General features: G+C 38.8%; 1 protein-coding gene across 1 annotated transcript in view; it reads left to right on the forward strand.

Moving 5' to 3' along the window:
* Positions 1-14,661, forward strand: part of KCND2 (potassium voltage-gated channel subfamily D member 2) — a 263,107-nt gene that overhangs the window by 232,894 nt on the left and 15,552 nt on the right. Inside the window, exon 3 of the mRNA XM_041471509.1 lies at positions 13,685-13,847. Coding sequence (XP_041327443.1) covers positions 13,685-13,847 — 163 coding nt within the window. The remainder of the gene's footprint in view (positions 1-13,684; positions 13,848-14,661) is intronic.

The following is a 14,661-nucleotide window of genomic DNA, read 5'->3' on the forward strand; positions in this document are numbered from 1 at the left end:
AACCCTTGCTGGGATCAAAAAGTTTTCGTACATGAGGGATTTGACCCTTCATGGAAGATCCAGCCTCTAAAGACATTACTCAGTCCTGACAGATAGTGTTTTCTTCATGCTGAAATTCAAAAATGAAAATTAATTGGAAAAAATTACAAGACTTCTTGTAGCTATGGTTTGATTATTCAATTAAACCAGGCTTAGACTCTTGAATGTTTATAAGCATTTTATGAAATACAGGCTGCACAGGAAGAGATTGAGAAAATCCCTTTCTAGCATTCCCTGGTGCATGATTTCTTGGCAACACATGTAGGGAATATGCATTTGCATCACTCTGGGAAAAAAAGTCTCATGTGACCTTCCAAAATCCTTCTGTTTACCATTGGCATCTGACAAATTTTCTACAAAGCTTCAGATTTTCTAATGAATCCTGAAACTTTACAGAGTTTGCATTTTAAAATGTAATGAAATTATATTTAGGGTCCAGAAGCTCCATTTCTGAGCAATCCATGAGAAAATTCCAGGTTTATCAGCAATCTCTAAAAAGGTAAATTATGAAAACAAAGTTTTTAAGTGTTGTGTGTAAGAGAGAGGGAAACATTTCTTTAAAATGGAAAAAAAAAAACCCACATGGAAAATTTATTTATTTGCTATTTTTGAAAAGACGAAATGGTCAGCATTATGAAGCTTTATGCCTGAATAACTTAGAGGATTGGTAGTGAAATACAGAACCTCTCAGTCATGGGACATGAATTCAAATAGGAACGGGGTTAGTAGTGACAGAAAGTCATTACTGTGTCATTGCAGTGTGCTAATGTTCAGAGATTCATTGGTGGCTTGAGTCCAATTACTAGCACACAAGAGGTCACATTACAAAATGCACTAGCAAAACTGGCAGAGGCAGACCCAATTCTACTCTTTGTAACATGCTGCTACGTTGCCATGTCCAAAGAAAGCCATTCAAATTTGTGTCAAGACTCAGAGCCAGTGGTTAAGCAGTCAAGCTCCACACTGCACTATTTGATGAAGAGAAGACATCTGAAACCATTGATTCAATAATTCAATTTGTAATTGGAATAGTTGCAAATTTCCCTATTTAACTTACATAAACCATGCAGCACGAAGCTTTTACAGGCTGAAGAGGCTGGGAGGGTGAGGGTTAAGCTGTCCCTGGACAGAGCAGCTCATACAGGCTCTTGGTTTCTTTGCAAGAAAGGGGATATAACTATGCTCAGCTGAAGCTGATTACTCTGCCAGGCTATAGCATCACCTCCTTCTTTCAAGGTTTGGAGTGATTTAGCACTGGTGGAAAGCTGAATTGTGCAGAGCCTTGAGTGAACTCAGAAGAGGCTTTTGTTTTGCTAGACTAGAAGAGCATGAGTTGTTTTAATTTTCCTTGACTTACCTGAGCAAGTTCAGAAATCTCTGGAAAATTAAAAAGAGCAAAAAAGATTATTAGACCAAGAGAAAAATTAGTAAATGGTCCATTGCAGCTGATATGTTTTTTCAACTATATTCTAAGTAGGAGGGCAAGGAAAATGTCATGAAAATGCAGGAGCTGAATTTCTGATGCAAAGTAACAGTAGATATTCTCAGAAAAATTACTTTCCTGACTACTAGCTAGAAAGGGACACAAAGATACTGGACTGGGATAAATCTTTTAATGCACGAAAGATTTACAATGGAATTATTATTACTTTACAGGGAAAGTTCTTAGTCTTACCTAAGTGTGTATATGTAGTATAAAATGTATAGTGTATAATATATAATCATATATCATTTATTATGTGTGTGTGTGTGTGTATAAAAATATATGAGAACTTTTTACACTTGGTTGAATGGATTTCAAGTAGGCATTAGAGAAAAAATAAGTGAAGTATTCAATATTTGGCAGAGATCCCTAGAGACTTAGGCCAGTAGCTGTGTCACACTGACAAAAGCTATTTCATGTTTTTCAGCTCTGCCTGAAGGAATATAAAAATAATACAGATCCACTGGTGGTTGTGTTGGCAAGCAAAAAATTAGCTTGGCCTAATTGGCCAGTGCTGAATGTGACACAAAAGCCTATTTTCAAGGGAGGTGAAAATACGTGAAGCAAAACAAGTAATACATAGAAAGCTGAGAGGATGATTGTTTTTAAAGAGAAGGCAAAAATTCTATTTATTATTTCAAAACCATTTTTTTATTTCTTCTATCATTATTTTAACACACTAAACTGTTGTCTGATGGTACTAAATATATGGAAGAAGATCCAGGATGTTTTTAAGTGGGAAGGTGTGCCAATGAGCAAAAGCAAACCTGCATTGCAGTCTGGGAACTTTACAGACTCACAGAATCAGCAAGGTTGGAAGAAATTTTCAAGACCATCTAGTCTAGCCATCAACCTGGCACCACTGTAACCACCCCTAAACCCTATCCCCAAATGCCACACCCAGATACTTCTTGAACACTTCCAGAGATAGTCACTCTAACACCTCCCTGGGCAACAAAAAATTCCAATGCTCAACTCTTTTCAGCGATTTTTTTTTTTAATATCTTATCTGAACCTGCCCTGGTGCAATGTGAGGCCGTTCCCTCTCATCCTTTCACGGGAGGCATGGCAGAAGAGGCCAGCCCCCACCTGGCTACAATTTCCTTTCGGGTAGCTGTGGAGAGCCATGCAGTCCCTCTGAGCCTGCTCTCTCTAGCCCCGCTCCCTCAGCCCCTCCTCATAACACTTGTGCTCCAGCCCCTTCACCAGCTCCTTTGTTCCATCTCTGACTTCCTCCAGCTCCTCAATGTCCTTCCTGAATTGAGGCTCTCAGAACTGGACACCGGACTTGAGGTGTGACCTCACCCTACCAGAGCATGGACAGACAATCCTTTCCCTCCTGGCCACACTGTTTCTGATCCAAGCCAGCATGCCACTGGCTTTCTTGCCAGGCTGGGCACGAGCTGGCTCATTTTCAGCCAGTTATAACCACCAAGTCCTTCTCTGCTGGGTGACTTTCCAGCCCCTCTGCCCCCAGCCTGTAGCTCTGCATGGGGTTGTTGTGACTGAAGTTCAGGACTGTGCTCTTGGCCTTGTTGAACCACACTCCTTGCACACACGCTCCTTTCACCAAGTGCCCCAGGGCCCTGAAGTCCATTTTGATTGCTCCAGGGATAATTTCTTCAATCTCATCACTGTGGACCTGACAGCTAATAGAGGGTAATAGTCAGAGGGCTGTCACAGATCAGGGAGTTTCGTAGTAATATCCCTTACATGGGCCCCAAGGAGGCAGCAAACTTCGCTGCGGGAGGGGGAAAAAAAGCAAAAGGAATTGTAAATTTGCTGGGAATCTTCCCTACCTAGATCTTGATCTGCCCCTTAGAGTGCTGAACAGCATGAAGGCCAGCAGTGGCTAAAACCTCTTGTCAGTAAGATTTTTACCTGAATATGGGAGCAGCTGGGTTTGATTCCCAAGTGCAATCAGCTCACAGATCTCAGTGCTGTGCCCAGTAGCTGTCACAAAAAGAGTCATGGCTGTCCTTGCAAACTTTCATAGTGCTTTTTAGTGTTAATGTGATTTATACTTGGAGCAGTTTTACCTGATGGCTAATATATACTCCAGAGAAATTTAGGATCGGATTGGCAGATCAATGCTTTGTTTTGAATTTGCTGGTATTTAGCACAAGTATTGAAATGAAAAGGAAAAATGTAGGAGAAATGAATTACGTAAAATTTTCAGCAGTATTTCTGGGATGAGCACTGGGCCCAGAATATACCTAATCACACAACTAATAGGACAACTCTCTCTCTCTGCTGGAACAAGGTGGCACATCAAAACTGGGCTTCAGAAAGTATGTTTAAATCTGCACCAAAATCTGTGCTTCACCGCTCAATCCTAATTTAATCATGATGCTGAAAAATTTTACCGAATAGCATGTTCCTAGAAGGACTCAGAATTGTGTTGGGTTGTCATCTTCCATGTGCTCATGAGGTGTCTGAGGGAACAGAGGGTGCCCATGAACCAAGGCCAGGTGAGGGAGATTAGAAGGGTGATAATTATCAGCTGCTGTGGAACCGCTTCCCAGGAAGAATGTGTCAAACTCTAGTCTGTCCTGCTGGGAATCAGTGGAGGCTGCAGCTGGGCTCTCTTTACAGCACCCTTGGTGTGGTCAGTGCATCTCACACTGCTCCTGCTCACCACCAGTACTGCAGGCTCTTCATTCAGTCTTTGCTGGGCACCACAGCCAGAGCCTCACTTGAAGGCATTGTCCATCTTTTACCTCTAACCTTTGGGGTGAAGAATGGCTGGAAATGGTGCTGCTTTTGAAGGTGAGGCTTTTCATAGCCAGGTGTTCATATTGCTTCCAGTTAATATCTCAGACAGGAACTGCTAGAAATTCTTAATGCTCTAGTTTATTTGTATCAATTTATTTAAAACTATGAGCCTTTGGGATTGGTATTCATTCATCCTAGTTCATATTTGTTCATTTTTCCATTATATAAAACACTGTCTCTTAATATTATATTGCTTTTTAATCCAGTTCTCTCAAAAAAAGGATTTTCTGAAAGAACAAACAGAAAAGAAAAAAAAAAACACCTAAAGCAAACCAAAATAAAAAATTGATATCCATAGAACAAATAAAGATACATTCCTTTTAACCTAAATGTTGGTACAAATCTAGGGGTGAATTTTCTTTGTCTGGTTAGCACAGATGCTGGCTGAGCTATGCCATTACAATGATTATTTTGCACAAATTATGTGATGACAGTCATCAAAATACCCATGCTGTGCCAGAAGCCCAATAGCTCCTTTTCTTCTCTCAGTGGTAGATATCTGGGAAGCAATGCAAATTTTATCAGCTCCCACCAATAAAGATTTGGACAGAGAAATAACGAGGGTGGGAATCACGCATTAACGTTGTGAGTAATAATGACTCACCATCCAAGCTGGGACCAGAAATATAAGCTATCCTGAACTGATCTGTAGCTCTTTTTAGAAAACTGTGTGCAGTTCTGGCCACTGTTTTCTGCAAACAGTGTTTAAAAATAGAGAAGATTTTTAAAAGGATGAAAAGTATGATCAAATATGGGGAGCAGATTCTGTATGAACACAGTAGGACTTGCCAGCCTTGGAAAGACATAAGGTAAGTGGGTATGAAAACACAAGAGGCAGGAGGAGGGTGGCTGGAGAGTATCACCAGATGCTTTTTTGAATACAAGAACCTGGTTGGGAACATCACACGGAACAAGGAACTGCAGCCAGAAGAGTCAAAAGGACACTCACCAAGGAACTGCCGGTGTCACAAATGCCAGAAATATGCACAGATTTAAAGGGTCAAAATAAGCCCATGGAAGTGCAACCCTCTAAGAATCACTAACTGCAAGAGAAAAAAAATCATAGCTGGCACTTTTTCAGTTATTTGTAAGTGGTTGAAGGATGGAAGATCATTCAATGATATTATCATTTATATTTAGCTGATTCTTTTTCCCTATATGTTTGTTTGCTTTAGGTTTAATTTTGGAGACTGAATATTAGGCTAGGTAAAGTTTTATTCTAAACTATTATTGGCATTTCTTGTTCATTTATAAGCTATGAAAGAGCTGCTCCGCTCATCCTATATATGTGTTTGTGTGTGGGTTCATGTTCTGACAAAAGAACTGTTAGAAAATTAGGTCCTAAGTAAGTAATAGAAGTCATTGATTTCTAGGAGCAAAGACCCTGGAACATTTTCTCTATGTGAAGTAGGGCAGAATTACAGGAGCAAAGATCAAATTGTCTTTTTTTTTTTTTTTTTTCCCTCTCAGTTACTTCTGGCTTCACATACAATAGAATGAAAAAAAATTATGTCTGCATCAGGTCCCAGAAAATACATATCTGAGTGACACTGGACAAGTATCCTGTAATCCTTTGTACCATCTTATGAAATAACATCTAGCCAAGCATTTTTTCTCCACTCATCACCATGGTATCTTAAAGACTTAAAATTCTAAAGTAATACAACAAAGTAATAAATTAATTCAATACTAATCAGATATAATATTCTTAGGAGTAAAGATCATTTTAAGAAATAAAGTCATTTTTACTTGTCTGACTAATTCTTTCAAACCTGGCTCATTTCATATTCACATACACTAGTGTTTTAAAAACAGAATTAGCTCCCATATTGTAACTGTACAGGCTAAATCCTTAAGGCAACACAGTGGAAATGCTTATTTAGAAGTTCCACTTAAAATTATTACCAGTAGCAATTATCTGTAGTTGGATGTAATGTTGAAAGAAATGGCTAATTAGTGTCAACTCACCAGCATTTAGCAGCTTGAAGGCTCTAGGGAACAGCTTTATAACAATCTACAGCATTCTCTTTAGACAAGGACCTTATTTAGCAATTGTCAAATGTAATTTGACATGTCTGTAGTATTGCTTTATGCATAGAACTTCTTTTTGTACTCAGAATGGTTAGCTTCTATATTTTTACTGATGGTGGTTTTTTTAAGTGATCTCAAAGTTAAAGTGGTTGACTGATATTTGTTCGCTTGTAACATGCATGCTTAGTCCCAGAGCTAGTCCGCTGGTTCTGAAGGGAGCTAATGGAGATTGGTTTATTCACCTGCTCATGAGAGCACAAAGGCAGGGCTTAACACGTCACTCATCCTTTGCTGAGTGTGTGGCAGTCCAGCTGATTAATTTTATTGCTGACATACAGTCCTCCATCCTCTAAACTAAGCAAAAAATCCCAGTGAATAACATGGCAGATCTCCCAGGAGAGCATCTCCATCACAAAAACTGGAAGACTCAGTTCTGAGTTACTCCATAAAGGTACACGATGTCTACATCATTTCAAACAAATACGGGGTTTGGAAGCACAAGCTTCCTCTGCAGAGACCTTCTGCAGTGACTGTCACAGTGTCAGTGTCACCTTCAGGCACGTGGCAGGGCCACACAGGCTGAGAGCACCTGCACTTGCCACAGAATCCTGGTTCTGTGTGAAGGGGTGTGCAAAGCTCCCTTTGCAAACTCTAAAGAAGCCAGATTTTCACCTGTTTGTGGGTGTTGGCCAGTGTATTGTGAGAACCAGCATGATTTAGGAAACACTTGGAAAGGCAGCTTGCAAGTTTTACATCAAGAACCGTTCTAGTGCTATGTTGCTTTTCTTGTCCTTATGAAGTGTTGGATCCATTCATAAACATTCTCCTTTTCCTAAAAACAAGCATGCTTATTTTTGCTTCTGAAGTCTGGGGAAAGAAAACAAATAGAAATGCCATCTCAGTAGTGACTGTAACGTTGCTGTTGGGAGTCAGCTGAGCTGTACCTCTGATAGCTTGAAAATCCCCCATGCAGAATGGAGCAGTCATCCCAATTCTGTGATGATTTGCTCAGAACAGGTAGGATATTAAGTTTTCCTATTCAGTGAGGGAGAGATGACAACAAAAGATGACTTTTTTGTCTTTGAATTTAATATTTTATGGTAAAGGAAAACAGAAGGAATTTGGTTATCTGAAACTTGGTCTGGATTGCAAGAAGCTGGGAGTGTTTCTTTGGGCAAGCCTTTTAACTTTTCCATGCAAAATCTCCTGTGTTTTGACCTCTAACTACTAAAGTCCACCTGTGCAAATCTGTTTAAGTGAAAACCCTGGTGCACATACAAACAAAATAAAACAAGACAAAAAACTGCAACCCCCCTCCCCCTCCAATCCCCTGACTTTTATTATAAATTCTGTATTTCAGGAGCTGCTAACCCAGCCAGGTGCAGGGGCACTATTTTAATTCTCTTGCACTGCAGGCTGGAAAACCCAGGGAGCACTACCACTTCTGAGAAGCAGATGTGGTTTTCATCATTCATGAATGATCATACTGGGCAGCACTTGAAGGAACATTTGTGGACCCAGAGGGGACCATGTCCATCATGACTAGGCAGAAGAGAGAGCTATTGCAGCAGAGGGCCCTGCACAGCAGTAAAAGCATCCAGGAAGATTATTTGCAATTCCATGCAGAATCTTCCTAGGCTGGAATAAAACTTGAAGTAATCTGTGTAATGTTGTTCTGCACCTCACACAACCAGCAACATTTTGCATTATTAGAAATTGCTTTTCCAAAATCATTAGGGTATTTCCCTGGCCAAAACCAGGACAGTAAGGCAGATTCACCGTGATTATTGTTTGGTAGTGTCAGAGAGGATGGGAATTGCTTTTTCTGCCTACTCTCCTATACTGGGATGTAAACGTGTGCCCAGGTGGGTGGCTGGCTAGACTCATGGGCCAATGAGCAGCTGAATAATTTTCTCTGAGAGTCTCACCACAGCAGCCTCTGGGGCTTTTCCTGGAGGAGGGGAAAGAGCCATTAGCTGAGACAGGAGACAAGAGAGCAGCTGCATCATCATCCCACCGCGGTGGGTGAAGCCCCGACCCAGCAGAGAGCGGGAGAGCGCTGCAGGGCGAGAGCATCGCCCGCACCTGGAGAGGCAGGGCACTGTTCTCTTCATCAACTCCCCTGCACAAATCTACATCTCTGCCTAGTGACCCACCAAATCTACTGGGAAATGTGATTTGTCCCCCACACATGAAAAAATATGAGCTGTTCTGGCTTTTACAAAGATTGTTTAGTTGCCATGGATCTCGTACTATTTCCATTGTTCTTTGGTCATAAATTATCTTTCTTTTAAAATAAGTATTACCAAGTTAATTTTAATGTCTTTGCATCTATTTTACAACTCTATTATTTTCTGACATGTTTTACATGTTTGAAAACAAAAAAAAATTGTTACTAGCCTTCCTTTTCAGCAAATAATATGGGAGCAGACAACAAATCTCAATCAATGTAATAATTCTTCAAAGAATGTAAATTAATTCGAAAGAGGTGGAAGAGGGCATATGTATCTGAAACACGCATTTTAAATTGTTTCTGCGTTTGCATTTGGTTTTAATGGCGTTTACGCCCTCTAGTGCCAGAAAACCCTGTCGTAGTGAGGGTGTTTTAACCTCAACCGTATCCATCGGTTTCAGCCTTGAGTATTTAGGCTTTGCAAAAACGCAAATGCTGAATTTATTCTCCCTATATATGTCCTCCAATTTTACAGATTTGATACAGAGGTCGCTTGGGGGTGTTTTGACCCAAAGTGAGCTATTTCAAATATTAATTTCTGATGTAACACACAAAAATATGCTAAATTGAAATTTTTGTCATTATTTATTTTGACATCCACTATATGCTTATTTTTTACTTGGAAAAAATTTACTCCTGTGTTCAAACAAACAGGGGTTAAATAAGCAGCATTGTCCCTCTCATTTTTTAAGATTATTAAAGAAAATACATTTTCTGTCACATCAAGGAAAAAAATGGCCAAAAAGTATGATTCATTTCAGTTATAATTTGGACCTTTGACTTATGAAATATTTCGTCTTACAGCCATCAAAAACTGGGTTTCATTAGATTCAGGAAAAAGATGAATAGGTGATGATGCCACAAATAGTCTGTGTTGTCTGAGATTTCTTGAATTATGGGTATGGAACACTAGATATATTCCACTCATCTGTTATAAAATCAGTAGTGTGTTGGCAGGTGGCTCTCCATGGGTAAGATCTGACATGGCAGTGCTGAGATTACCATCTGAGCAGTAGTAACCCCAAATACATTTGTGTTTCCCAAGCTCCTGCAAGAACTCCATCTCCTGTGTATGACTCAAGCTGCATTTTGATCCCTCCAGTCTGTCATGCAAAGTGCTACATCACACCCATGTTACTCACATCAACACTCTGAAAGAGACAGTGTTTGCAAAATGAAGGAATCCCCTGGTTTGCTGTCTGTCTTGCAATAAGGAGTCAAATATGTAAAAGTAGTCTGTGTCACCTGATGAATACAAACAACCCAGACAAACATACATGCCTCTAAATCATCCATCCAATCCATCCATCCATCCATCCATCCATCCCTGTACAGTGTCACTTAGTGAAGAGGATCTCTAAAACAAATTCTAAATTCTGCAGGCTTTATTTGTGCCATCATCACCTATTCATCTCATTCCTGAATCTAATGAAACTCATGGACTGCAAGCAATAGCCCCTCCGGCCTGTCTGGACTGCACCCAGTGAAACCTCAGCATTAGGTTGATCATGTTGTTTCTGACTTGTGATTTGATAAAGCTTGATTGACACACCTGATTTGTCATAGCCTTTTTCCTTTTTTTTTTTTTTTTTTTTTTTGGCAACTGAAGTAGAATGAACCTGATTGAGATCAGGGATCAGTATGAAGCCTCTTTTTCTTCATTCATCCAGAACATAAAATATTGGGATGACACGTCTGACATTACAAAATTAGATTGTCAGTACAAATCACAAACGCCCAAAGACTGGCTTGAGCTTTGGCTACAATAATAGACACATGCAGAACAGACAATATACAAAGCTATGAAAAGACTGCAGCTAGGGAAAAAAAGCAAATAAATGAGAATATGTCTGGGGTTCCAGCCTGAAGAAAAGTGAGACAAGCAGAGTAGCACTAGATAAAACCTTAAAATAGTCCCCTTTTGAAAAGGCAGTCTGTTAAAATTGCTTAATAAGATTCTACATTTGTTGTGTCTCCATGGCTGAAGAAATCGGATTTTCTGCAGAATTTAGAATTTGTTTTAGAGATCAAGTATAAATTTTCCACTTTGAAATGCTAGCACCTCAAACTTCCCTGTCATCTGAAAATGGAGTTACACTCTTTTTTCCATTCGGAATTTCTAAAGAATAAAACAATTGCAGTTGGAGCTATAGAATTAATTTTCCTTTCATTTTATGTCATCCATTTCCATTGGTGGTGTTCAGTGATATATGAGGTATAACTAAAGGTAATGTTTAATTCAAGAAGAGGAACTTCATTAGCAATTCTGATCATGACTACCCTAGACTAAAATCTGTGTCACTGTCCCAGAGGAAAACAAGGCTAACCAGGGCAAATGTGGCAAAACCTCTGTTTTTTCACTGAAGTAACCAAATATGTTTCTCATCCTGTGAGAATTAGGAAGACTAATTTCTTTAAAGTAATTTTTCTGACTATAATTTTGTTTAAACAACCCCAGCACAGTGGTTAGTAACAGGAGAAAAACTAATGATGTAGAAATTATTAATGATGCAAAAGGTATTACTGGCACTAAATAACAGACTTGCAACATTACGTTTGGAAAATGTCACTGTATTACAACTGATGCAAGCTAAAAAGAAAAGTAACTGAAAGCAAGTTATTTTAAAGTAAGCAGTATATGCATCTGCATGACATTTTGTCCAGAAGGTAAGAAAAACATTGCAAAATACCTTCTTGTGTCGAACAATCCTATTTTTTCTTTTTATTTCACTCTGTAACACTAAAATATTATGAAAAGGCATCTGCTTATGTCACTGGTTAGGTTCACACATAAATACTGAAATGCTAAAGATAGATGAGCTTGTGGTTCCTGTCACAACTCCTAAAGCTTCAGTCTGCTCTTGATTCATATAATTATAGTGTCACATTATCAACAGGATGAACTATATCCCTGAGCAATTTCGAGCCAAATTAATTAGAGCCAACAATGTCTTCTGTCCACAGCTGCCATCAGTGACAATGGAAGCTTATGGAGGTTCAGCAGTTTGGCATTTCAAGTGATAAGCATCTAAATATAGGTTTAGAAATCTCATTTAAGAGATCTAATTTGAGACATCTATTACTGGGCATGTGTAAATTTTGCATTTCAAAATCACGTTGTTTCTGTTTACACAGTTTGATCCAATATATGAAAATACTTGTATCTATAAGAATTAAGTAAAACTAATGAAGAGTAAAGCAGGAATGTTTGCCAGTGATTTGATCTTAGGTCTTGTCCCCAAAGCTCACCACCCTGGCCCTTTGCCCACTGCTCTTCTATTGCTCTGCCTGGAAAAAAAATGGGGTTAGTGAGGTGCTGGGGATCCCATTTGTCTGAGACCTTGAAAGATCATTTATCCATTTCCTTGCCCAAAGAAAAGAACAGCTGGTCATGCATAGAGCTGATAGTCAGCTCAGGCTTTAGGAAGAGATAAACACCAAAAATGCCTGTGTAGTGGGGTGCAAATGTTGATGTGAAGGAAAGCATTACATTCTTTCCATTATTTTTCCAGTTTCTAGATATCTTTATTAAGACCAGTTATATTATTAATGTAAAATATACAATCTATTAACTTATATACTTTTCATGCAACCCTGTCATGTCACAAAATGAGAAACTAATAGCATTCAAATTCTGAGTAAGTGTGGGGGGAAATATTGGCAGAAATATTAATTCTATTATTCATGTGAATATTTTACACTTGGACATGCTTAGTAAAACTAAATATTTATTTAATACAACATAATCTATGTCAATAGTCTAAAACTTGGTCATCTATATTACATCTGCCTGTATGACAACTTATTTGAATATTTACATTCAACACTTTACTCTCTTACAAAATGCAAACCATTCATCTTCACCTTCTTTTGACATGAGCTGAGCTGTCATTGCTAGAAGGTGTCCTCTAACTTTCTATAGTTTCTCCATCACCCTATATCCTCACCTTTTTATCCATTCCTTGTGATTAGGAGCACAATTTGGACACTGATTTGAAGACTTCCCCCCCCTTCTCTATTATTTTTCCGGTTCCTGATGCACAGACAGGTTTTGTTTTCCAGATAGTGTTTTCTAAACACTGTTCAGTTTACCCACAGTTTTATTTCTTAACTTATCTTGTGTTAAGAGTTTATAAATTGTTTGTAATAGGGAATATGTTATCTCTCTTTTCATAAGCATACTAAACTCACAAGCTAAAAATCAATGTTTAATAATGACTTAAAATCCAATAAAGTTAAAAACTGAATGGTACTTGAAAGTAATTAATCTTTTTATTAAACTCTGTAGGATGTAATTACATACTTGTCCCCTATAGAATACAGCAAAATGCAAACAGCTAAAATCTCTTACTAAGTTGTCACTGGAGTGCCTTTATATACATCAGTAACACTTTGTTCTTACTTGCTGGACAAAACAATATCCAATATCATAGAGAAAGGTGTTAGCTTTAGTAATTCTGAGCACTGCCAGGATTGCAGTTACAATTTGGTTGTTTGCTTGCTTGTGGCTCAAGTTTTCCGTGTTTGCTTTCACCTAGACCACAGATCTCAGTTACTCCAGCTTCTCATGTCAACAACAAGTTAGGTCAGCCATGCTTTTGTCTAGCCAAGGTCAAAAAATAAAATGATGGAAAGTCCATGATCTCCTGGGGAACCTGTTGCAAAAATGTGTCACCCTGCTAAATGAAAGTACTATATCAGCTTGAGACAATAGATTATTCAGTTTAGTATCTAATTTACCAAGTGGTCTCTCTTAGATCTTGCCAATGAAATTGATGAGTTCTTTCAAGTAAACAGCATAAGGACTGAACTTCAACACTGATTTTTTTTCTTAGCAAGGTCATTCTCTCTCCATTGCAATAGAGGCAGCCTGGGAAGAGTACAGCAGGTAAAGCTTCTGTTTTACCTGCCCCTAGTTTGACAGACAGGAGACCCAAAATTTGCTTCAAATTAAAATTATTTGTGCACAATAATGGGCATGCTGTATGTGCAAAAGCTTTATCTATATGCAGTAACTATTATTTGCAAGAGAAGTAAAATATATCGTGCAACTAATTCATTGTGAAATAAAATGATTAGAAGATATTTTGTTTTTACTAAGCCTTTTGTTTTCTTTAACCCAGGTATGGTGACATGGTGCCAAAGACAATAGCTGGCAAGATTTTTGGTTCAATATGCTCCCTGAGTGGGGTCTTGGTCATTGCTCTGCCAGTTCCTGTAATTGTCTCCAACTTCAGCCGTATATACCACCAGAATCAACGAGCAGACAAGCGCAGGGCACAAAAGGTGAGCTTCTAATTTTTCCCCCTTATGTTGTTAAACAATAGATAAAATATGATTTCCTACATTCTGTGTGTCATCATAGTGCGTATTTCTTGGCAAGAGGATCGCTATATGTATGTGCTACATGCCTAACCATGTCCTAGATGCACATACTGTCTTATTTTTAGTGAGGGAAAAAACCCCAACTCAAACCAAAACTGGTTCATTTATCTTTTCTGTCAAAATGTGCAGACCTATTATTTTGATAATTAATCCCACACATTAGACTAGATCTAGGATTCTTAGACAATAGCTGCATTCTCCCCCACTGAAGATTCTTCTGTGCTTTTTCAGGCAGGCTTTCTTTCTACCACAGTCTTCTGAGGAAAAATAAAAAACCAAAACAACCAAACAACCCACCAAACAAACAAGGAAAGCCCTCAAACCTCATAATGGTTTCTAACATCTCTGCTAACAGATTGCTTCACTAATCCAGGTTTAGTTAAAGTCCTAGATTCAGTCTCTGGGGGAATCTGATTATTGGGGAACTGGTCCCCTCAGCTGTATTTTGCTTAAAAGGCTTCAGATAAACAGCTCAATCAGATAAAGAAAATAAAAGTCTGTTTTTCCAGCTTCCTTCATTTGCTGAGTCTCTCCCTAAAATATCCACTAGATCTACAAGAAGGCTGTTTCCCTTCCTGAGACATATGGACAAGGTCAGGGGTTAGGAAGAGAAGTATTTATCAGGAAGGATTCAGCCAAGCCTGGACAGTCACTTACATCTCCACATCACTGCTAATGCACTTGTTCTAATCCACTTCTCTGAATTCTGAAGCGC

The sequence above is a fragment of the Pyrgilauda ruficollis genome, unplaced genomic scaffold, assembly GCF_017590135.1.
Source record: "Pyrgilauda ruficollis isolate IOZ18807 unplaced genomic scaffold, ASM1759013v1 scaffold27, whole genome shotgun sequence".
NCBI lineage: Eukaryota > Metazoa > Chordata > Aves > Passeriformes > Passeridae > Pyrgilauda > Pyrgilauda ruficollis.